Here is a 25,534-nt window from a genome sequence, read left to right as displayed (position 1 = left end):
AACTCCGGTTTCTCTTCGTGTGACCCTCGAATTCTTCTCGTGTAGACTCGTAAAATCTTAAACACAAATACCTTAGTAACCCCCGTTCCCCTTTAACCCCGACGAATTAAGAAATTATAAACCTCCATTCTGCTTTTTTTCGGCTCTCGATTTTTCCGCTTTTTCTCGAAATTTTCCTGCCTCTCTGTTTCGTGGCTACTTTTTCAAAATCTTTGTCCTAAGACACAAAAAAACATTCTTAACGATTTCCCCCCCTGCTAAAAAAATTTCCCCAAAGACAAAATTTTTTTTTACAAAAAAATTAACAACTCGGCTTACGGTTCCTTCTCGATTCGGCATACCGGCGATTTTTCCTGTTGCAAATTTTCTTCCGACGATAAAAAACCTTTCTTTCGTTTCTCGTCCAATGAACTTCTTGAACACTTTTGAAATTATCGAACCGATACTTTCCAAATCTTTTTTTTTTCAAGACTGAAACACTTAATCGACAAGTTTCAAAAAAAGGATCTCAAGAAAAAGAGAACAAATTTAATTCTTGGAAAAAAAAAATTTCCAAGAGGTAAAATACATCTTTTTCTTGAAATATTCATAAAATTCTGTACTAATTTAAAAAATATCGGTTTTACCTTTTGAACAAACCGAAAATGCTCTATGGGAAAAAAAAATAAAAGCCAGATGAAGGAAATGACTTACAGATGATAACCATGAGAGTTTAGGTCCTAAACCTTTGGCCGCAAGCGCTCACACCTCACAAACTTTTTGCCGTATCTGTGAAAATAGTGTTAAATCTCTCCTCGCCTTTCAAGGCGATAATCCTCCTTCCCGAGAAATATTCCCAAAAATCGGAAAAAAAAAAATTTTCGACGAAAAAAAACTCATGCAAATTTTTTTTTAGTACCTCGTTGTTGTTCGCCAAGCAAAAGCTCTTTCTTCCCCAGATGATGAAGCAAATTTGTATTTGGGGAATTTCGGTTCAGGGACGATAAACACGCTTTTCCTCAAGGACGTGATAAATAAAGTGCGAAGATGGGTTTTTTAAATTGCAATCGTGTGAATAAATCGGGTCCTTCTCGAGCTTCTAGAAATAGAATTTCTCCCCTCCCTCTCTCTCAAAATAAACTCTCTTTCTCTCTCTCTCTCTTTCTTTCTTCCGATCTTTGACGATATTTTCAACGCTCTTCCACAACAAGTAACTGAAAACGAGGGATGACATTAATAGACATTGAAGAATTAAGTTTCTTTTAAGTAGAAAAATCATTTTTATTCCAAAAAAACTGCTCGTAACTCCTTCTCTATAAAACATGAAAATACATCGGTAACCACTTTTTTTTTTCTTTTACTATAGTCTCAAAAAATAATACTCCGTTTTAAATTGAGAAAAAATGTTCTTCACAAAATTCAAATTTTTCATTCACTTGGTTTTTATATAAAGAATATAGAATTCGTAGTTAGAAAAATGAAATCTTCAAGTTGAAAAAGTTTATATTTTTTTTCAGATTTGAATGAATTTACCAAAAAAAAAATTTTAGAAAAAGAAAAATATACTTTGGTTTTCGATACGATTTTACAAACCAAACACGACACTCGGGAGCAGCGGTGCGTGGTCTCGGTTTCCAGGCATCCCCCAGGCTTCCTCGGAAACGGAAACAGCGACTCCCGCCCTCCTTTCCATTGCCATCGCAAACGGCGAGACTGCAATTAAAAAATACGCAATCAACACTCAAGTGACGTCACTTATTGCCCCCGCTTTTCATAGGCGGCGCAGCACTCTTTTTTTCTCTCGAAAAAATTCACACGCGATCGTCGTCCAATCTTCTTTTTTTCCGCCCGTTGAACTGCTTCTTCCGGTCCGGGTACTTCCGGCTTCAAAGGCTTTTCAAGCCATTCAGGAGAAATCCTCTCTTTTGGATTTTGAGAGATCCTTTAAAAAATTCTTCATCGTGCAACAGGAACTTTTATTTCGCCCAATTGCGACATAAATTCATTGAAACTTGTCAATTCCTCGCAGACTGGCTCCTTCCATGGATTTATTTCTTGACATTGTAAATAATTTGTGTAGTCACTGCACTGCTTGTAATCGAGCATCAATTCCTTTTTCAGCTCCTGCCATTTTATATTGCGTAAGCGTTGCTTTGTGCGCAATTCAAATTCGGCCTTGAATAATGCCGATGTTAATACAGCTTCCACACGTAAATCACGTCTTCGATTGCGACGACGCATTATTTTCTTCGAACGCACACGACTTATCCAATTTGCCAATTGTTCCGTTTTACTTGGTTGCTCAGATGGAGAATACGTCGCGCCCATGATGATGATGACGTGGCAAAACGAATCGCGTCTCTATCGATTTTTTTTTTCACTCCCGAAAAATTACTTTTTCCGCAAAAAATTAGTTTTTATTGTTCACAACAAATTAACTCTTTTTTTTAAAACCGAATTCGTTTTTTTAAACTTGAAAATATAAAATACACTTGCGATTAAGTAGAAAATAATTACACCAACCTGTATCTAGCTTGTGTTTCTCGGCGTGAAGGACCCGGAGGCTCTCCAACAACGCAAATTATTTAAAAAAAACTGACTAATTTTTTTTTAAAAAGAGATTTAAAAAAAACTAGAACAAGCGAGATACAACCTACGTCGTCTGCAGACTGGCCTGGAATGCCCTGACGAGTCTTGAAAGTGGGGGTATTTATAGGTGACGCTTTCCTTATTCGTGGTGTTATTACGCCTTAGCGCAGAAAATAGTCCCTGTGATCATCAACATTTATTTGGATTTATCAAGAAAATCACCCCATTTTGCATTGAGGGAATAATTCAGAATTAGTACCAAACAATTGAAATAGTGATTTATTTATTAAAATTGTGAAAAAATGACAAAATTAGTAGAAAATCAATACTTTTTCGAAACAATAGTTTTTGTATAGGAAGTTGTTCTACGGCCGCCCCCCTTCCATCTTCTCTTTTTAAAGTGACGCTTTCATCAGCTGCTCAACGTCATCTGCTAAAATACAGTGTTGTCAAGTTTGCTTTCTAAATAACAATGAATTCTTTAAATATTAATAACAAGTTCTTAAAACAATGAAAATGAATCGAAAAACAATGGTCAGAATAAGATTTTAACTTTATCGCTCTTAGAATTAAATTTTGAGGTTATGTTTCCATAACGTTCGACAACGTTTGTTCGTTTTGTTGGTTTTGTTTTTCATTTGTTATATTTGCAATCTCCTGTCGTTTATCTTTAATAATTAAATTAAACATTTCTTTCCAATGTTTTCCAATTTAGCTAATTTTTTCTATTTTTAATGCAAATTTTCCAGTGATCATGAATTCGTGATTGTTTTCTTGAGAAAAAATTTATTTGAAAAATAGAAAGGTTTTTATCGTTTTTATCAATAACTTGTAAAAATTGACAATTCTAGTATAAATGTAAATTGAAAAGGGTTTTTAACGATTGGAAAATTTGAACAAAAAATTTGTAACATAAAAGTAAAAACGAAACTTGTTTCGACCTGCAAACGCATTGTTTTTTTTCGATCGTTTTCCATGCATTTGTTGAGTTTTTCCTCGGTTTTTCCACAGTGGCTTTTGAAGAGAAACGAAACAAAAAGATTTTTTAATTAAGGAGCGGTAAATAAAAGGAAGAAAATAAATAACAAAAGAAGAATTAAAAATAAATAATATAATAAAAATATGAGACGTCGAAAGAAAAAGAAATAGAACGTTTTTCTTTCAGTTAAAAAGGTAATTATTTTTTCATGAGAATTAGAAAGTTTTAAAAGATAAAATAAATGCATTGCATGGAAAGCAAATTGCAAAATAAAAGTCGTTTGAAAGGCGAGAAAATTTATCTGGCAACGCTGTTTTCTTTATAGAATATTTTGTGTGAGAATCCGTAGCTCGTACGTTAAAAGTACGTTTTTGTCGAAGCAACGGACAAATTTTGCCTTGTCCCTTTTACTACCTATAGAGAATATATACCTGAACTGGTTTACTATTGAAATTTTAATTCTCGACCTTCCTTCCTCTCTTATTTGAAAAACGGCTTTTTCTTTTACGAAAGTATTAGTCATATATTTTATTTTTCAAAGAGAAACTTTTTTTTATTTCGAGAATATAACAATGTAATCAGAAATATGACTCAATATTTTTGATGACGTAAATTATTTCTATATTGTGCATTTGAATCACTAAATTATAAATACAAATCCGAGTACAAATCTTTTGTTATAATAATATAGAAAATATTTTACCGCATTTGGAATTTATTAGAAAAATTTCAAAACAAGTGTATCGAAAAATTTTCAAATCGATTTTTCTTGAATTAAAAATTATTTTCATTTTCAAGGGAACGAAAATATTTACACATGGTATAAAGCGAGTGGGATTTCTGGAAATAAACTTGACACATTTTAAGTTGCATGATGATGACGGTTAATCGATAAAAGCAAAAATTCAATGTCTTCTTTGTTTTATAAATACGTTTTTTTTCTAAATTACCGTTAATTATTAATTAAAAAAATTAATTAAAATTATTTTATTCAAAGATTTTTCGTATTTTTCAATTTTCAATTTAAAAAAATACTAAAAAATATTTTATTCTCAAAGATTTTTTAGTATTTTTCAATTATTTTCAATTTTCAATTTTGTGAAATAGTACAAACTATTTTATTCTCAAAGATTTTTTAGTATTTTTCAATTATTTTCAATTTTCTTTTTTGAGAAATATTGTGAAAAATACTAAAAAATTACTGAACAAAATTACTACTAAAATTAATATCCATCTATTAAAAATAATTAAAATTATTTTATTCTCAATGATTTTTTTCCTATTTTTAAATTATTTTCAATTTTTAATTTTGCAAAATACAAACAAATTACTGAATAAAACTACTTTTTAAATTTAAATTCAACTATTAAAATTAATTAATAATTATGATCAGAATTAATTAAAATTATTTTATTATCAAAGATTTTTTAGTATTTTTCAATTATTTTCAATTTTCAATTTTAAAAAATACTAAAAAATATTTTATTCTCAAAGATTTTTAGTATTTTTCAATTATTTTTAATTTAAAAATTAAAAAATTTTGAAAAATACTAAAAAATTACTAAAATTTATACTCAACTATTAAAATTAGTTAATATTTATAATAAATATGAATAAAAATGATTTTTTTCATTCTCAAAGATTTTTTTTAGTATTTTTCAATTATTTTCAATTTTCAATTTTGAAAAATACTAAAAAATATTTTATTCTCAAAGATTTTTAATATTTTTTAATTATTTTTAATTTGAAAATTGAAAAATTTTGAAAAATACTAAAAAATTACTAAAGTTTATACTCAACTATTAAAAATTAGTAACAAATTATATATTTTTTGGATAGACTCCCTGAAGAGGAAATTATTTAGATTTCAAAACGTTGGAGTAAATAAATATTTTATTCTCATTGTCCGAATGTTTTCGTTTTATTTGCCTTTATTTATAAAGGATCTCGTACGTTAAAGATTATTTAACTAATTAAAATAATTATTTTAATTTTTTATCTATAAGTCTCAAAATTTATTTTTCAGAAAGAATTTTGTTTTTTCTTTCTGGTATATTTTTACTAATGCCTTATTTTATTTTTAGACACTGTGGAACCTAAAGGGGGAATCGACCTCTGCAAATTCATGCTATGAAGAATATAATGTGGTCTGAAAAGAAGTCGAGATGTATAGTTTCGTATTGTATACCAGTAGTTTCCAACTGGATAGTATCGCCGGATTTTACTGTAGTTAAGAAAAAACTACGTACATAGAAATTTAGCGTGATAATTATGAAGGTAATGGCAAAAAATTTTTTATTTATTATTTTATTTAAAAAAAACTTTATAGAAAAGTAAAATTTAATTAGTTTTGTTTTTATTTTATTTATAATCAATTTTGAAAAAAATTATAGAATTTAAAAAAAAGATTATAAGAAATTATAATAAAGCGATTTAAAATGTTGAAATATTTCAGTTTTTATCATCAAAGAACAAAAATGGCAAATAATTCCGTTAAAACAGATTCAATGGTGGTCGAGCCGGAGCAAAATAAATTCCCCTTGATTTTCATGTTTATTTCTATAAATGGTAATTTTAATAATTATTTTCAAATTTATTATTTTGAAATTGCAATTTATCGTTAATAATAATTTAATTTCTTTTTTTTTGTTAACAGTGTCTTTTTATTGTTTATACAAGGCCAATTTACGAAAGGTATTTTTAGAAACTTGTAAGTTAAAAAATTGTTATTAATTATTTTTATTGAATTTCTTTTCCTTTAGATTCATTGTTTTAAAATTAATTTCTCTTTTATTACTATTTTACAATTTCATTTATATTTTTTTTTATGAATTTATAATTATTATTTTATTAGTTTCTTTTATATTATTTTGTTTATAAATAATTTCTCTTATATCATTGTTTCATAATCAATTTAATTTATATTTTATTTTTATAAAAATATAATTATTTTTTAATTAGTTTCTTTTCTATTGTTTTATAATAGTTCCATTCAATTATTCATTTATATGAATTTACTGATTATCTTTTATATAATTTGAAAAATTGTTTATTTTTCAGGTTACTTTCTAATCATATCAACAACAATTCTAATAATACTTGAATTTGTGAAGAGATTTTCATATTTTTTTGATGATTTAGTAAAAATTAATTCTGAACCTGAAGGAAATTTGATGAAAATTATTGAAACATCTTTTTCATTTAATAATCTTTCGACTACAATCATCTTTTTAGTTATTGCTGCTTTTCTGGTGAGTAGAAATTTTTCATTGAATTAATTTATTTTTCTTTAAATAGGAAATTAATTCTTAAAATAAAAATATTAAAAATATGATAAATATATAATGATTAATAAATTATTATTATATTAAAGTATAAATTAAATTACTATAAAAAATATAAAATAAAATCATAAATATATAATTAAATAAAAATTAAGATAATAAATAATTTTTTGATAGAATAATGATTATTAAAATTTGTATATCTTTTTAGACACTGATTATAAATCTTCATAATGGTTCAACATCATTTTCGTTTTTGGAGTGTAAAGAAAAATACACTTTCCCTGCAATCGCCTTTTTTTCTGCACTTTGTTTTTCGTATTTATTAATGGACTTAATAAAAATTGTGAGTATTGTTCTTTTAATTATTAGTTTCAATTTTAAATAAAAATTTTAAATTCAAAAATTTAATTTGAATTTTAATATTCTGAAAAATAAGTTTAAAATATTTCTTTCACATTTCGATACAGAACGAATGCAGAGCACAAAAGCTAAACGATTTTTATAATTTAGGAGGTTTAGATTATGGAAGTTCTATGGCTTGCAGCTATTTTTATGGTTATTTAAAAATTATTCTTCCACCAGATGGAAAAGAACATACAGGTATTCGCATTTATTGAAATTTTTTTATCCCTTTTAATATAATTAAATTAAATTAAATAAGATATAGAATTGTATTGAATTACTATAAATTTTATTCTATTTTTTTTCAAGGTCTTAAAGGGAGAATTCAAAATTTTGAAGACAAACATAATGTTTCTGTACCTGTGAAAAAATTATTTATTCTTATTCCGGATTCATTTTACATACCTACAGATTTGGGCGAATTGTCAAACAATGAACTTGAAGTCATACCCAAAGTGAGTAAAAATAAAATGTTATAAAATTCTTTTAAAAAATTCATTTTTTAAAAAAAATTTTTAATAAAATTCCTTCAAGAAATTCAATTATTTTCAAAAATTCAGATAAAATTCTACGAAAGAATTCAATTATTTTTCTAAATTGTAAAATTCTTGGCAAGAATTCAATTATTTTAATAAATAAGAAAATTCTTCGCAAGATTAAAATATTTCCATAAATTTTAATAATAAAATTCTACAAAGAAATTCAATTATTTTGATAAATAATAAAATGTTTCGGAGGAATTCAATTATTTTCTAAACAATTTTAATAAAATTTCACGAAAGAATACAATTATTTTCAAGTGTTTTAATAAAAATTCAATTATTTTCAACAATTCTGATAATATTCTTTGAAACAATTCAATTATTTTTATAAATTGTAAAATTCTTGTCAAGAATTCAATTATTTTTGTAAATAATAAAATTCTTCTGAGAAATTTAATTATTTTTAATACAATTTTAATAAAATTTTTCGAAAGAATACAATTTATTATTTTTAAAAATATTATTTAAATTCAATTATGTTCAAGATAATTTTAAAAAGTTTCTCTAAAACGTTCAATTATTTTTGAAAATTGTAATAACATTTTAAAATTCTTTGTAAATTTCAATTATTTTCCAAATTTTTTATTAAAATTATTTTTAAAAATTACATTATTTTTACGAAATTTAATAAAATTCTTAAAAAGAATGTAATTATTTACAAATACTCAAATAAAATTATTTAAAAGAATTAAATTTTCTATGAATAATTTTAATATAATTTAATAGGAAAATTATTAATTAATATTAATGATAAACACGATTATTTTAAAAACTTAAAATTAATTCATAAAATTCAATTACTTTTATAATTTTCAGTAAAAATTATTTTTGAAAAATTCCATTATTTTCAAGAAAATTGAAGGAAATTCTTCAAAACAATAAAATTCAATTATTTTAAAGAATTTTAATAAAAATCTTGCTAAAAATTAAATTATAATTTTTTTCAATTATTCATTTATTTTCACATTTTTTGATAACTTTACAAAAATTCAATGATTTTTAATACATCGACAATTTAATTATTTTTGAAAATAATTGAATTTTTGCGAAATTTGAAAAAATATGTAAATTTTTATTTAATTTTTTTAATTTAATTAAAATGGTATTTATAATAATTGAATTCCTGTGAAATATGTACTATTTATTGATATTATTGAATTCTTTCCAGGAATTTAAAAAATTGTATCAAAATTATTTAATTTTCCCTATGGAATTGTATTTTAAAATAACAAATAAGAAATACAAAAATAAAAATTAAATTGTATTTAAAATAATTGAATTCCAGCGACAATTTCATTATATTTAAAAATATTTGAATTCTTGAATTGAATTTTATTTAAAGTTTTTTAAATAATTGAATTTTCTCGGAGAACTTTTACAAGATTTTTAAAAATAATTGAAATTTAAGAAGGAATCAATTCAAATTGTATTGAAAATAATTGAAATCCTGATAAGAATTTTATTATTTATTTAAAAATAATTGAATTTTTCACGAAGATTTTTATTATTTATTTAAAAATAATTGAATTTTTCACGAAGATTTTTATTATTTATTTAAAAATAATTGAATTTTTCACGAAGATTTTTATTATTTATTTAAAAATAATTGAATTTTTCACGAAGATTTTTATTATTTATAAATTGACTTTTTGCAAAGAATTTTATTACAATTATCAAAAATAATTGAATTCTTGATAAAATTCAATTACTTTTAAAATTTTCTGTAAAAATTATTTAAAACAACTCCATTATTTTCAAGAAAATGGAAATAAATTCTTCAAAACAATTCATTTATTTTAAAGAATTTTAATAAAAATCTTGCCAGGAATTAAATTATTTTCAATACAATTTTAATAACATTTTCTCGAAAGAATTCAATAAATTATTTTCATAAATAATAAAATTCTTCGAAGGAATTCAATTGTTTTCAAATTTTTTGATAAATACTTTGCATGAATGCAATGATATATGTATAGACTTTTATATTTATTTATTTTTTGTTACAGGGTCTTGATTATGACGTATTGCAGCAAAATAGAGCAGGCGTTTATAAGCGTCATTATAAAAATACAATTTATAAAATAATTCCAGGAGGATTAGGAAGTGGACAGAAAAATACCATTCACATTGTTACTGAAGGAGCTACTCCAATGTTGACCTTCTTTGAAGTTAAACAACAATCTCACAGATACTCGAGTATTTTATTTCATTAATGTTTATACTTAATTTTTTATTAATTTTTCTGATTTTTAATTTTTTTTCTTAATTTCAGGCACGTACAGAGAATTTCAAAATGAAATTAGAAAATCCTTTTGTACAACTTTACAAAATCTTCTAAATGACAATCCAGATTGTCGCGATTTATGTGAATTAGTTTACTACGAGGGTAAGAGTTTTTTTCCCTTGTAAATAAATTTAATCTCAAAAGTTGCTTTTCTAATCAAGATAATATATACATTCAAAAATATTTTTACTTTACATATACTCTAATACAAACAATTGTTTTTTTGTACGAAAATTCTTTTTTTGTACAAAGATTGTTTGTTGTACGAAAATTCTTTTCTTGTAAAAAAATTTTTGATTGTGCGAAAATTCTTTTCTTGTACAAAAATTGTTTTTTTTATGCGAAAATTCATAAAATTACAAATTTGAATTTTTATTTTCAGATTATGACGCAAAGGGAAAGAAAGTGGATATTGCGAAAATTCTTTTACAAAGAATTGAAAAAAATTTGGAAAATGAATAATTGTTATGAGAAGAATAGTGTGATAATCTTTGTACTATTTTTAGTACAAAAATGCATTTAATAATTTAGATATTTTATAAAATGAAAATTATTTTCTGGTGCCAGAAAAAAATATTGTAAGTGAAAATTTTTCATTTACTTCATTTATTTATGTGATATATAATGTACCGTGTGGTAATTTCTAATGGACTGAAAATATTTTTTAATATCTTTATATAAAAGAAAAAAATTGCTAATAAATATTAAACAAATTAAAGAAAAATTAAATAAATATTGTTTCTTTTCTTTTTTCCTTTCTCTGCTCTTAGTTTTTTCAAAAATAATTTTAAATTAAATTACATATATTTTCGATGTGTGAAAATGTGTATTTTTGAAATAAATTAAATAGATTTATCCGAATTTTGTAAAACGATAAACAAATGTTAATTACTAGCAAATAAATAAATTAAATACCTATTAAATATTAATTACTTTAGAAGAATTTATTAAATTTTGCATTTTTGAGGTTATATCTTAAAGTTGCGACTCTGCATTTACTTACTCGAATTTTGCAAAACAATAAACAAATATTAATTAATCGTAATTAATCAATTGTTTTTAAAAATTTATTAAATAATATTATATATTTTTGAGTTTATTTTCAATAAAAGTCGCGACATTTTTTCTAATTTTCTAAAAGAATTATTACATAAATTTAATGTAATAGTTATTTAATGACAGTTATTCTCATCAATAAAACACTTTTTCTCATAAATAAGATATAATATTTATTTCTCATTTTATTTGCTATTTGAAAAATTATGATAATTATATGTTAATTATTCATAACACATTCATAATTATTGACAGATTATTGTTTTGACAGATTTCCTAACCTATAAACTATTTACTTTTCAAGCCACTTCTTATTTTAAGCTCCTAATACGTTGTAGAAATAACTGGCGCATTTTCATTCAAAATTTGAAATATTCGTAACAGGAATATAGAATGATGTGAGAAGTGGCATAGTGTCAACCAATCAGAACGCTCCTTTAGAACTAGCCTTCGACTCTAGGGGTAAGTATTAGGAGCAGTATAAACAAACAGAGGTGGCACGTCTATCAACCAATCAGAGTGCTGCCTTAAGATATTTTAAATTTTCGCGGGCTATATACTTTACGTATTCCACTATAAATCTAAAGAAGAGTTCTGATTGGTCGACAGTTGTGCCACTTCTTACATCATTCTATGTTCCTGTTACGAATCTTTCAAATTTTGAATGAAAATGAGCTGTGAATCGCGCAAACTTATTAGAATCATATGTAAATATTATCGAAATAAGAGGTGGCAGGTTATAAAGTTTTAAATTTGTTTTTATATTGAAAGATAATAGGTAATAATAATAAAATAATAATAATAGGTTTAAATATTAATTATTCGTAAACGTAAATACTAAATGCTTATAATGTATATAAATAATAAATAAAATATAAAAACCATTTCTGATTCTAACCTCTAAATATGTCAATAGCTGTCAGAGACAAACGAACGAAATACGAACAAATAGATTAATTATATTCATAATTCTGTGGAAGAAAGGCATAACAGCATAACTGCATTTGTCATGATTTCGAGATAAATTAATTTTAATGTTCTCTCACTTCTGTCAATTCAGAAAATTAACAGATTTGTTCGGTCTTTTGCATTTAGTATTATTATTTAATATATTTTCAAAATTCTTTTATAACATTTAATAAAACACACGATTTGATATAAATTTTGATAATTTTTCATCGAAATCATGAGTTTTATTGCACTTATGCGGTTATGCAAGTTCAGATTGTATATGAGTCCAACTTCAGACACTTTTAATGTCACAATTTATTTTGGTTTGATTTTTCATAATAAAAAATTGTTCATACAAAGACAAATTAAACTATTAATTCGTTAGAAAAAATTATAAGAGTTTATTTAGTTATAAAATTTATTTTTTATAAAATGTTTTTAATTTATTGAAACGAAGAAAAAATTTACTTTACTGTTCAACTTGAAGAATTTTTCAATTTATTTTTTTAAATACTTTCCAAAATTTTTTAGAATAGAAATACCCTTAAAAATTAGTACATAATTAAATGCACAATTTATGCTATAAAAAATTTGTTCCAGTTTTATTAAAATAAATATATTTATTTTAAAGTACGAAAAATGTATTTTACTGAAAACATTTTATTACAAAATTCTTATTGTTTTTATTCATAAAGGTTATTTTCATTTTTAATTATGTCAATTGTTTTTTAAGCTGAATGCAGTTATGTTATTATGCTGGTCTCCTTTTGTCAAAAACGCAATTATGCGATTATGTTTTCCATTATTTTCTACATTAATAACCATTTTAATGATTTTTCAGCTATTGAACTTTGAAGAGCAATATTAAATATATACAAATCTGATGTTATCTCAAATTTGATAAAAATGTCAGTTATGCTGTTATGCCTTTCTTCCACAGAATTATCATTATTATTATTGACAAAAAAACAACTGAAAATTATCGAAATAATCAGGTAAAGTATAAATCGTAAAAATTAAATTTAAACAATATATTGATTCCGACTACCAAATAAAATCAGAGACCGGTATAATAACTGCCATTTAAATAATTTAATTAATAGTTAAAAGGTAATTTACTGTTAAATATAATTAATAAACAATAAAGAACGTTTTTCGTTTTGCAAAATTAATACAAATAATTATAAACAATAAATAATTTTTCTGAAATTAGATATTTGACATTTTAAATAAATTTTTTAACTTTAATTCAATTTAGATATTAAATTGGAAATAATCATCGCATTTGACTGAGAGAAAATAATTTATTTTATTACAAATTCTATTCTAAGAGAAAATTTATTTTATTATAAATTCTATTCTAAGAGAAAATTTATTTTATTATATTTATATTCTAAAAGAAAAAAAAAAATTAAAATCCTTGCAGAAATTTAATTCAACTTGTATTAAAAAAATTCAATTATTTTAAAGAATTTAATCAAAAATTTTGGAAATAATTGAATTCTTGAGGGAGAATTTTATTAAAAATTGTTAAAAATAATTGAGTTACTGCGTAGAATTTTTTTATTTTAGAAAATAATTGAATTATAGAGAATTTTATCAAATTGTTAAAAAAAAGTAATTCAATTATAAATAGTTTTATCAATTTTTTTTAAAAATAATTGAATTGTAAATAATTTTATCAAAATTTTTTAAAAATTAATTGAATTATTGGATTTTTTTCGAAATAATTCAATTATTATTTAAAATTAGACTTTAAAAACAATAATAAAATTTACTTTAATTATTAAAAATATTTAAAATCTTTACAGAAATTTAATTGAAATTGTATTCAAATTAATTCAATTCTTTTAAAAAATTTAATATCAAATTTTTGAAATAATATTGAATTCTTGTGGCGAATTTCATTAAAAACTATTAAAAATAATTGAATTGCTGCGTAGAATTTTATTGTTATAGAAAATAATTGAATTTTAGAAAATTTTATCATATTTTTTAGAAATTAATTGAGTTATGAAAAAATTTGATCAAATTTTTTTTAAATAATTGAATTGTAAATGATTTTATCAATTTTTTTTTAATAATTGTATTATAAATAATTTTATCAAATTTTTAAAAAAATTTATTGAACTTAATTGAATTTTTTCGAAATAATTCAATTATTTTTAAAACTTAGACACTTTTAAAAACATTAATAAAATTTATTTTGAATTATTAAAAATACTTCAAATCTGTACAGAAATTTTATCGAATATTTTGGAAATAATTGAATTTTGTCGCAGAATTTCACTAAAAATTCTTTTAAAATAATTGAAATCTTTCTAGGGATTTTATTGAAATTCTATTAAAAATAATTTTATCAACATTTTTTTTTTTAAATAATTAAATTCAGTCGAAGAAATTCATTACAATTTTTTTAAATAATTGAATTTTTTACGAAGAATTTTATTATTTATAACAATAATTGAATTATTACAGAGTATTTTTTACAAATATTTAAATTTAAGATTTCTGAAAATAATTATATTCTAAAAGAAAATTTATTTTATTAAAAATTCAATTCTAAAAGAAAATTCATTAATGACATTACTTATGTTTGACTTTCAGTTGAAATAAAAATGGCTCGTCCACTGTCTTTGAGTAAATTGAAAAAAAGGACACTGCCGGAAATTAACTCAAAGCCAAAGGCAAAAATGAATAGATTCAATGGCCTCACGGAAGAGGAAGTGCAAAAAAATAGTCCTCCACTTCCCGACTATTTAAAAATGGACCTGGACATTGTTTTCGTTGGAATAAATCCAAGTCTCACTGCCGCTTATCGAGGACGTTATTACGCTGGTCCGGGCAATCATTTTTACAAACTCCTCCACGAATCTGGACTTGTGTCAAACTTTATAAATTTCGAGGAAGACGAACAACTTTTAAATTATGGAATTGGCCTCACAAATATCGTCGATCGAGCCACGCGATCATCAGCCGATTTAACTCGAACTGAAATTAAACAAGGTTCAATAATTATCAGAAAAAAATTACAACAATTCAAACCAAAAATCGCCGTATTTAACGGACGTTGCATTTACGATGTTTTCGCCTCAAAGACAGGAAAATCCGATTTCTACTTTGGCCTTCAACCCGAAAGAATTGACGATACTGCAATTTGGGTCGTTCCATCAAGCAGTGCAAGATGTTCAAATTTTCCCCGAATGATTGATAAATTAAAATTTTATTTATCACTGAAAAAATATTTATCCTTTCTAAAAGGTGAAATTCACGATGTCAATGGCAAGGAATTTTATTTCACGGAAAAAAATGAAACATCAAAAATGTGGAGGGGAAAAAAATCTTTATTTTCAAATGGTGGGAAAGTTGTCAACAAAGTGGCGTTAAATTCAGAAAATTCTGACGACGACATTTCTTCTGTTAGTAATGAATTTGTCATCAAGGAAATTAAAAGTCTCAATGGAATAGAAAAATTACCATCAATTGAAAATAATTCTCTCAATGGAAAGAAATTAATTGAAATTAATCACGATGGGGGAAAATTAAGAGATTCTTCAAAAGCACTTGAAATGAAAAATAGAGATAAAATTAATTTCCAAAAATTGTCTCCCATTATCAGAAAAAGAGAAAATTCCTCAGATTTTTTGAGTTTAATTAAACAAAGAGTCGAGGCGAAGAAAAGAAAAGCAGACGAGGAAAATTTTTAGTTCATGTGCCTTTATTTTAATTGATTTTATTCATAAAAAATTTTTTTAAATTTAATTTTTCTTTATTTCTTTAGACAATTTTCTAATAAATTTAAATTCTATTATACAAAATTACAAATTTAAATTTCAAATTAAAAATTACAAATTTTTTTCATTGAAATTAAATTTTAATTTGAAAACAAGTCTTTAAGACTAACTTTTTTATGAAAGAAACATATTTTAATTTAAACTTAATTTTAGAAACAAAACAAATACAATTAAAATGGAAAAAAATATTTAATTCCAATCAAACTTTAGATAAATTAATTAGAATTGAATAATAAAAATAAAAAAAGGAATTTTTCACTATAAAAAAAGGATACAATAGACAAATAAAAGGAGTAAATTGAATAATCTGGGAAAAGAAATGACCTTCAAAAGCTGATAAATTCTCGTTGCACAAAAAATGAATATTGTAAGCACTAATATTTAATTTATTTTATAATTGCAATCGATATTAAAACAATTTTTCGATTTTGATAATTTTTACATTCAATTCTTCATTTAATTTAATTTCTTCTATTTTCTATAAAAAAAAATTCAGACCTCGGATATTATGACATTTTTTACTTTTTTCGACTATTTTCGAATAATGCGACTTTTATCTATTTTTAGTATAAAATGCAACTTATATCAATTTTTATAGTGTAAAAAGTAAAACTACAGACAAATCTTTGAAAAGTTATTTTTGAATAATTTTTCTAATTAAATTTTTGAAATATACAATTAAAAAGATTTTGAAAAATTAAAAATTTTGTAAAATTTAATTGAAAATAAATCATTTTTTCAAGTATTTTATTAAAATTTTTGAAAATTAACTTTTAAAGAAATTTAATTGAAAATTTTGATGAAATTGGTTTGAAAATAATTGAATTATAAATAATTTTATCAAAATTTCTAAAAAGTTAATTGAATAATTGAATTGTTTCGAAAAAATTTTCAAATCAATTCAATTATTTGATAAAATAAAATATTTTTAGAAATTCTAATAAAATTTGTTTTAATTATTAAAAAAAATTTAAATCTTTCCAGAAATTTAAATGAAATTTTATTAAAAATAATTCGATTATTTTAAAGAATTTAATCAAAAATTTTTGAAATAATTGAATTCTTGGAGAGACTTTCATTAAAAATTATTAAAAATAATTAAATTACTGCGTGGAATTTTATTACATTTTAAAAAAGAATTGAATTGTAAATAATTTTATCAAAATTTAGAAAAAAATTAAATTATAAATAATTTTATCAAATTTTAAAAAAATTAATTGAATAATTGAGTTGTTTCGAAAAATCTTTCGAAACTGTTCAATTATTTTTTAAAAATACTTTTAAAAACTTGAATAAAATTTATTTTCATTATTAAAAATACTTATAATCTTGACAAATTTTATTCAAATTTATTCAATTCTTGTAAAGAATTTAAAAAAAAAATTTTGAAATAATTGAATTCTTTGAAGAAATAATTGAAATATAAAGATTATTATCAAGTTTTTTTTTAAATTAATTGATTTACAAAAAATTTTATCAAATTTTTTTTGAAAATAATTGAATTGTTTCGAAAAATTCTTCGAAACAATTCAATTGTTTTTTTAAATACCTTTTCAAAATCTAAATAAAACTTTATTAACAATTTTTAAAATAATTAATAATTATCTTTCGAGGAATTTTATTGAAATTGTATTGAAAATAAATCAATATTATGGTAAAGAATTTTAACAAAATTTTTGAAATAATTAAATTTCGTTGCAGAATATACAATTAAAAAGATTTTGAAAAAATTGAAATTTTGTAAAATTTAATTGAAAATAAATCATTTTTTTCAAGTATTTTATTACAATTTTTGAAAATTAATTTTTAAAAAGAAATTTAATTGAAAATTTTGGAAATAATTGAATTCTCAAAAATTGTAATGAAAAATCTTCAAGTGTAAATTTAATAAAAATGAAAATTAATGAAAATTAGGTTGTAAAAATAATATTAAAATATTTTTGAAAAAAAACTAATTCTCAGAATTTTGTCATTCTAATTTTTTAAAATTCAATTATTATTTTCAATATTTTCGACTTCATATTTCCGAAAATTCAAATACATAGGGGAACATAGTCTAGGTCGGCCACCTTTTTGACTTTTGTTTATAACTTTTTTTTAAAAATGAATTTGGACAATTGAAGTATATGGTTGGAAAGTCCTGTTTAATAGGAACATTTTTTCTGTACAAAGTAAATTGACAGGTTTAAAAATGAAAAAGTTATAAAGATTTAAAAAAAAAAAAATTTGTAGTCCAGGTTGGCCATTACAGTCAAGGTCGGCCATGTTTAAAATTCAAAGGGCATTAATCGTTAAAAAATAAAATAACATGTTTGGAGTTACGGAAAATTGATTCTTTATTGTTTACAGTTTGTAACTTAATGAAATAACAAAATAATAAAAATAAACAATATAAAAAAATAAATATAAATAAAAAAAAGTTTTGCACTAAAATATTAATAAAATTAAATAAAAATATTAATAAGATGATCAATTATATTATGAGTTATACAGAATTGCAGTTTTTGCAAATGAAGTAGCTCGTCCTCAACTTTGCGCATTTTAAACACATAGTGGCCGACCTTGACAGTAAGTAACATTACCGAATTGTTGTAACCATAAAGAAATACGTTTCGGGATTCGATTTTTTACTTTGTTTTCCTTTCAACCATGAGTCCCACAAATTTTCTGCATACTTGCCTTGACGATTCAATTTGTTTTTTATCTTTTATTAATGGTTTTTCACATTATGCACAAAACTTTTTTTGAGCTTTTTTTGTACCGACGTCACAGAAAACACAATTTTCGATTTTCCGAAAATGTAATTGAACAAAAAGTTAGGTTTCACTAAGACAAGCTTCGACAAAAATGCGCGTAGGTGGCGCTAGTGAACTTGACAAAAAAACGCGAGTGGCCTACCTAGACAGTAGGCCAACCTTGACTACATTCCCCTACAAAAAAATAACACTAATATTTTTTAGAATCATTTTCAACATTTTGGAGAAAATAATCATATTCACAATTGTAAATTAAAATTCTTCCAAAAATTAATTACTTTTTTTTAAATTATACAAAAATTCGTTTTAGAAAATCAATTATTTTCGAAAAATTACATTTTTTAAAAATCTCAATTATTTTGAAATGATTTTATCAAATTTCAATTATTTTTTAAAGATTTTACCAAATTTCAATTATTTTTTAGATTTTACCGAATTTCAATTCTTTGGTCATATTTTAATTGTATATAATTTTTAAATTTTATTTCCCATGAAAAAAGAAATAAGAAGTATTTAAATATTTATTTAGCATGAAATCAGGAAAATAAAAAATAAAATTTTTTGTGACAACACTGAATTAAATAAACGACTTTTTCAACTTTTTTTCTGTTTTAAATCGACTAAAGCGATTTTTTTGGCTCGAAAGTCGATCCAAGGCCTGCGATTTTGATCATTTTTGCATTCAAAACATCTTCATATAAAATTTGTTTTTTTTTATTTTCTATTAAATTTGTTTTTTATTTTCTATAAAAAAAAATTTAATTTCACAATTTATTTACTCTTCACTAATTAAAAATGAAAAGAAATAATAATTTGTTCTATTTTTGCAGAAAGAAAAAGAGAAAAACTTGCGAGGAGAGGAATAGAAAGAAAAAGTATATGTATTACAAAAGATTTGAAATTCAAACACGTCAGAATTACGGAGATAAACGATGCTCATCGAAAATAGACGACCATCAAAAGCGCTCGATAAATACACACGTGCATTACACACTTGTCAGTGAAAAATTATAATCACTGGACTAAACAGCAATTGTCAGTTGGATTTTTATTTTAATCTCAAGTGATACACACGTAGGTGTTGTTGTTAATTTTTTTTTTATTTAATAATGTGAGTATCTTTTAGTATTTTCCTGAATTATTAATCATCCTAAATATAAAATTATCGAGAATGCGAATATGACGTTATTTCTTGATAAGCAAATATATTTTATTTTCCTATTTTTTTTTATTTATTGCCGGCAGTCTTGATTTTAATTATGTCAATGAAATCATTTTATAATTACATCATTCAAGATAATTAGAAATTCGAAAATGAAATTCAATTTAATAAAAGATTTATATTCTGGTAAAAATTGCTTTTTTCTGAAGATTTAATTTTTCTTTATAAAAAAATCGAGAAAATAGATAATTGGAATCTGGACTTTTTTTTCTCTAATGAATAATTGATTTAACGAAACTTGAGAATTTTTAACTTTCTTGTTTATTTTATTCTTTACTTGATTTCTATTATTAAAATTGCAAAAGTAAATAAATAAAAATAAGAAAGAAAAAATAGTTGTAGTAGATTCTTTTTGCAAATATTTCTTTGTCCAATTTTTTTTTTAAATGTCATCTAAATAAAAATTTCCATGAATCTATTTTAATAAAAACGATTTCTCACTGATTGCCTGGACCTTGTATTGTTGATATATTATTGTTATCTATATAAATTATTTAATCATTCAATCATATTTCTGTGCATTTCTTTTTTTTTGTTTAAAATAAAAATAAATTGGAAATTTGCTTCCCTTGTAAATTCATTTAACGGAGCATTTAAGATTTCATGAAAATATTTATTATTTATTTATTATTCATTTATTATTCAGAAAAAAATTATTATTTCAATGTAAACATTATCTCCTGATTGCTTTAATTTATTTAAATTTATAATTTTTATATTTTTCACATTTTTTTGTGCTACAACTTTTTTTTCGTCTTTCCATAATTGGCGTATTGTAATTTTAGAAAATTACATATTAAATATTCTTAAAAAAAATGTAATGACTTATTAGCTGTTAAAACTATATGAATTTCAAATTTTCTTGCTCATTAGTAAATTTGGCTTCTTTTTTTTTTGTTTGGAAAAATATTACTAGTTATCGAGAAAAACTCATTCAGACAAAAATTTCTTAATTTTTAATGATTCGGAAATTGAAAAAGATTAAATTTCCATTTAGCTAAATAAATATAGTAATGGAATTTCATCATCCAAGTGTCCCTGGATTAGTTTTTTTTTCTAAATTTTTCTTCCGGAAAATTAAAACAAAAACTTTAATCTATTTCTGGAGTAATTTAATATTGTTATCGAAAATTGATTAATGATAAATGAACATGGTTATAAAATGTAGAAAAACGTTAATTATAAATTTTAATTAATTTTGTTTATAAAAATGAAATAAAAATCTATAATTAGTAATTTTTGTATTCCAAATGTCTGTTCGTAATTCGAAATTAGTTTTTCTTTTTGCGATTTTTTGATTTCAAAATTTTTTTTGATAATTTTTTTTTCTTTACATTCAATTTTCTTACGAAGAAAAATTTTATGAAAAATTTTGAAAAGTAACGAATTATGAAAATAATTATTGAAAATAATAGAATTTTTTGAAGAACTTTTTGGAAACACTCAACGTTTCTTTTTGATTATTTTTAAAAATGTAAATAACAATTTATTAAAATTTTTAGAAATACATTGAAATTTTTTTTTTTTTTATTATTTGTGACAATAATTGAATCATAAAGAATTTTATCAATTTTTTTTTTTAAATAATTGAATTATAAATAATTATATCAAATTTTTTAAAAATTAATTGAATTATAAAATATTTTTAAAAAATTAATTGAATTGTAAATAATTTTATCAAATTTTGTAAAAATTAATTGAATAATTGGATTTTTTCGAAACAATTCAATTATTTTTTAAAATTACTTTTAAAAACAATAATAAAATTTATTTTAATTATTAAGAATAGGTACTTAGAATCTTTACAGAAATTTAATTGAAATTGTATTCAAATTAATTCAATTCTTTTAAAGAATTTAATACAAAATTTTGAAAATAATAAATTGAATTCTTGGGGCGAATTTCATTAAAAACAATTAAAAATAATTGAATTACTGAGTAGAATTTTATTATTATAGAAAATAATTGAATTTTAAAGAATTTTATCAAATTTATTAGAAATTAATTGAATTTTAAAAAAATTTTATCAAATTTTTTTTTATATAATTGAATTGTAAATAATTTTATTAAATTGTTTTTAAAAATAATTGAATCATAAATAATTTTATCAAATTTTTTAAAAATTAATTGAATAATTGGATTTTTTTGAAAAAATTCAATTACTTTTTAAAATTACTTTTAAAACAATAATACAGTTTATTTTAATTATTAAAAATACTTAAAATCTTTCCAGAAATTTAATTGAAATTGTATTAAAAATAATTCAATTCTTTTAAAGAATTTATTCAAAAATTTTGTAAATAATTGAATTCTTGGGGCGAATTTCATTAAAAATTACTAAAAAATAATTGAATTACTGCGTAGAATTTTATTATTTTAGAAAATAATTTAATTATAAAGAATTTTAATAAATTTTTTAAAAAATTAGTTAATTTGTGAAAAATTTTATTAAATAATTTCGAAAAATTCTTCTGAACAATTCAATTGTTTTTTTTAAATCACTTTTCAAAATTTAATTGAATTATTTTCCATACAATTTCAATTAAATTTCTTGAAAGATTTTAATTATTTTTTAAAAATATTATTTAAATTCAATTATTTTCAAGAGTTTTAATAAAAATTCAATTATTTTCAACAATTCTGATAATATTCTTTTTAATTTCAAAAATTCTTTTAAAATAATTGAAATCTTTCTAGGGATTTTATTGCAATTGTACTGAAAATAATTCAATTATTGTAAAAAATTTTATCGAATATTAAAAACAATTGAAATCTTGCTAAGAATTTATTTTCTTGAAATTCTAGGCATTAATAATAACTCAATTATTGTAAATAATTTTTTATCAACCTTTTTTGGAAAATAATTAAATTCAGTCGGAGAAATTTATTAAAAATTTTTTCAAATAATTGAATTTCTACGAAGAATTTTATTATTTATAATAATAATTGATACATTTGCCAGTAAAATAATCATTTAAATAAAAATGTATGTAACTTAAATATTTAATTTATTATTATACTTAACTGATGAATTGTAGTTTATTCCATTATTGAAAAATTTTTTCCAGGATGCTCGGAGTTTCTGGCAGTGGTGCTATTGTCGCTTTGCTTCTTCTTCTGGTAATTATTTGCACAGTGAGCGAAGGTGCCAGATATCGGGCAAAATTTATCATCTTTATAATATTGAGCGCAATTTCATCGACATGGTGTATTCCATTCATGTTCATTAAAATAGGCGACTGGAGAAACGCATTGTGAGTGAATAATAAATTTTATTCGAAAATTAATTCTTATACCTATTCAACAAATAACAGAATTTTTCTAACATTAAATTAAATTTTCGAAATAAATTAAAATTTACAATTCTTATGTAAAAATAAATTAATAAAGTAATTAATTAAAATATTATAATATTAAAATTAATTAAAATAACAAAATAATAATATAATTAATTCTATTCTAATAAAATCATTATTTTATTATTAAATTTTTTTTTCGAACTCTGTTTTTCATTCAACTCTCAATAATAATTAAACTTTCGATTAATTGAATTTTTTTAATAAATTGTTTTCTAGTCGGAAATTTTGAAAAACATTTGATAAATAAAATCGTCGATAATTAAAAATTATTTTCTTTGTCCCTTAAAAATTAAATTTTCGATTATGTAATTGATTTTCTTAATAAATTGTTTTCTGGTTGGAAATTTGGAAAAACATTCGATAAATAAAATCGTCAATTAAAACTTTTTCTTCGTCCCTTGAGATTCAATTTATCGAGAGTCTGTACTTAATTTATATTTTTAATTAAATAAAAATACAAAAATATATTTATTTGCAGAATACCAGCATGGGGATGTAGACAAGTAGCAAAATTGCTGGGAATGGATTTTCATATTCGTGGGAAAGAAAATATTGTTCGTGATTCAGGATGCATTGTTTTTGTCAATCATCAAAGTTCCTTGGATCTTTGCGGTGAGTTCATTTCTTTTTTTCGAACCTATAAATATTTGAAAATTATCATATTTTTACATAAATAAGTAATAATTGTGAAAGAAAATAAAATTCGTAAAGTTTTTTTTGAGAAAAAAAATATTTACAGTATTGGCTGAACTTTGGCCCGTTCTTGAACGTTGCACTGTGATTTCGAAGAAACAAGTTCTCTATTTGGGAACATTTGGATTAGCCTCGTGGCTTTGGGGCACAATATTTATTGATCGTGTTAAAGGCGCTGAATCACATTCCACTCTTAATTCAACTGCTGAAATTATCAAAGCAAGACGGGTAATTTAGGAAAAAAGAAATTTAATTATTATTTTTGAATATTTTTGAAAAGAAAAGTGTTATTTTCTGGGTTTTTTTTTATTTTCAGGCAAAAGTTCTCATGTTTCCTGAAGGAAAGAGACATTCCTCAACGACTCTGCTTCCATTCAAGAAAGGAGGATTTCACGTTGCAATTGCTTCTCAAGTTCCAATACAACCAGTCGTCGTTTCGAAATATTACTATTTAAACGATAAATCAAAAAAATTCGATTCCGGTATATTTTCTTTATTATTTGAAAAAAAATAATTTTCTTTCATCTATTTTTTATCGAAGAGAACAAATAATTATTTTTTTTAATCGAAGAGAAGTTTTTTTCAACTAAATAATTAAATATGAATTTATCAAGTTTATAGAAATTATTTTCTTTTATCTTTTTTTAATGAGAAATTCTCCTTTTACGAACAAATATTTAACATGAAACTATTTAGAGAATTTATTTATTAAAAATTATTTAGAGAATTTAAAAAATAATTTTCAGGAATTTCAGGAATTTTCAGAGAATTTATTTATAAAAATTATTTAGAGCATTTATTTATAAAAATTATTTATAGAATTTATTTAAAAAAATTATTTAGAGAATCTATTTATAAAAATTATTTTCAAAACATTTTCAAAAACTGATTTTCTCATTATGATAAATTTTTAATGAAAGAAAAATTAATTTTGTTTAATATTTCAACACTTGCTGAAAAAAAGTATAAAATTCAATTTTTGTTTTCAGGGAAAAGCTACATTACGATTCTTCCCGCAATTTCAACGACTAATCTCACAAAAGACGATCTACCTCAATTAATAGAAAAAACGTACGAAACAATGAACACAGCTTTCAAACAATCGACACAGGAAGTAATTACAGAACACATTGAAAATTTGAAAGTCGAGTAAATGAAGAAAAATTTTTGAAAAAGAAAACTTAAGACACAAAAATTCCAAGAAACATCAAAATATTTTTGAAAATAATTATCTCGCACAATCTCTTTTTGAAAGAAAAAGTGAAATTTTTTGTGATATTGGCAGATCTTTGCCTAAATTCCTGCTCATTCATCGATGTTAAACTGCCAATTTAAGAAAAAAAAGGTATTTATCCATATTAGAAAAAAAATATTTAACATCGAAATTTCTTTCTTAGAAAGAAAAATGTTTTTCGGAAAAAATTTAAATTAATACAGAAAGAAAGTATTTCTTCTTGAAAAGAAGAAGTTAATTCAATTTTTTCTAAAGAAAAATGAAGAATTCTGTGATTTTTAATAATCTTGTGACAAAGATAGCTAAACAAATTTTATTCTCAAATTTAATTTAATTAAAATTATTTTTTCAAATTTAATTTAATTAAAATTTTATTGTTAAAATAAATTTAATTAAAATTTTATTGT

At 22.3% G+C, this 25,534-nt stretch overlaps 4 protein-coding genes across 11 annotated transcripts; 3 read left to right on the top strand and 1 right to left on the bottom strand.

Annotated features, from left to right (window-relative positions):
* Window positions 1-1,698: 1,698 nt before the first annotated feature.
* On the bottom strand, window positions 1,699-2,469 carry LOC122508105. Its single transcript, XM_043621222.1, has one exon. The coding sequence runs from the start codon at window positions 2,305-2,307 to the stop codon at window positions 1,936-1,938; it is 372 nt and encodes a 123-aa protein (XP_043477157.1). The 5' UTR covers window positions 2,308-2,469; the 3' UTR covers window positions 1,699-1,935.
* Window positions 2,470-2,478: 9 nt separating this feature from the next.
* LOC122508104 (stimulator of interferon genes protein) lies at window positions 2,479-10,745 on the top strand. Of its 6 annotated transcripts, none has more exons than XM_043621216.1 (12): window positions 2,479-3,011; window positions 3,580-3,741; window positions 5,632-5,824; window positions 6,003-6,115; window positions 6,204-6,257; window positions 6,608-6,798; window positions 7,043-7,177; window positions 7,302-7,434; window positions 7,546-7,691; window positions 9,785-9,974; window positions 10,051-10,164; window positions 10,445-10,745. In XM_043621216.1, the coding sequence occupies exons 4-12, from the start codon at window positions 6,025-6,027 to the stop codon at window positions 10,522-10,524; spliced, it is 1,134 nt and encodes a 377-aa protein (XP_043477151.1). In that variant the 5' UTR covers window positions 2,479-3,011; window positions 3,580-3,741; window positions 5,632-5,824; window positions 6,003-6,024; the 3' UTR covers window positions 10,525-10,745. The 6 variants fall into 6 exon arrangements, with proteins under 6 accessions (XP_043477151.1, XP_043477150.1, XP_043477154.1 ...); XM_043621215.1 differs by having other exon boundaries at window positions 2,958-3,102; XM_043621219.1 differs by lacking the exon at window positions 3,580-3,741 and having other exon boundaries at window positions 2,987-3,102.
* A 1,027-nt stretch (window positions 10,746-11,772) lies between these two features.
* Window positions 11,773-16,230, top strand: LOC122507981 (G/T mismatch-specific thymine DNA glycosylase-like). 2 transcript variants are annotated; one of them, XM_043621021.1, is made up of 2 exons: window positions 11,773-11,896; window positions 14,677-16,230. In XM_043621021.1, exon 2 carries the CDS (start codon window positions 14,688-14,690, stop codon window positions 15,774-15,776), a length of 1,089 nt encoding a protein of 362 aa, XP_043476956.1. In that variant the 5' UTR covers window positions 11,773-11,896; window positions 14,677-14,687; the 3' UTR covers window positions 15,777-16,230. The 2 variants fall into 2 exon arrangements, with proteins under 2 accessions (XP_043476956.1, XP_043476954.1); XM_043621019.1 differs by lacking the exon at window positions 11,773-11,896 and adding an exon at window positions 13,007-13,064.
* LOC122507982 (1-acyl-sn-glycerol-3-phosphate acyltransferase beta) lies at window positions 16,104-25,429 on the top strand. 2 transcript variants are annotated; one of them, XM_043621023.1, is made up of 7 exons: window positions 16,104-16,230; window positions 19,450-19,693; window positions 22,910-23,095; window positions 23,679-23,812; window positions 23,940-24,121; window positions 24,210-24,375; window positions 24,883-25,429. In XM_043621023.1, the coding sequence occupies exons 3-7, from the start codon at window positions 22,911-22,913 to the stop codon at window positions 25,044-25,046; spliced, it is 831 nt and encodes a 276-aa protein (XP_043476958.1). In that variant the 5' UTR covers window positions 16,104-16,230; window positions 19,450-19,693; window position 22,910; the 3' UTR covers window positions 25,047-25,429. The 2 variants fall into 2 exon arrangements, with proteins under 2 accessions (XP_043476958.1, XP_043476957.1); XM_043621022.1 differs by having other exon boundaries at window positions 16,106-16,230; window positions 19,450-19,730.
* Window positions 25,430-25,534: the final 105 nt, after the last annotated feature.

This window comes from Leptopilina heterotoma, unplaced genomic scaffold, assembly GCF_015476425.1.
Source record: "Leptopilina heterotoma isolate Lh14 unplaced genomic scaffold, ASM1547642v1 Lhet_52, whole genome shotgun sequence".
Lineage (NCBI taxonomy): Eukaryota > Metazoa > Arthropoda > Insecta > Hymenoptera > Figitidae > Leptopilina > Leptopilina heterotoma.
This window is presented reverse-complemented; position numbering and strand designations above follow the sequence as displayed.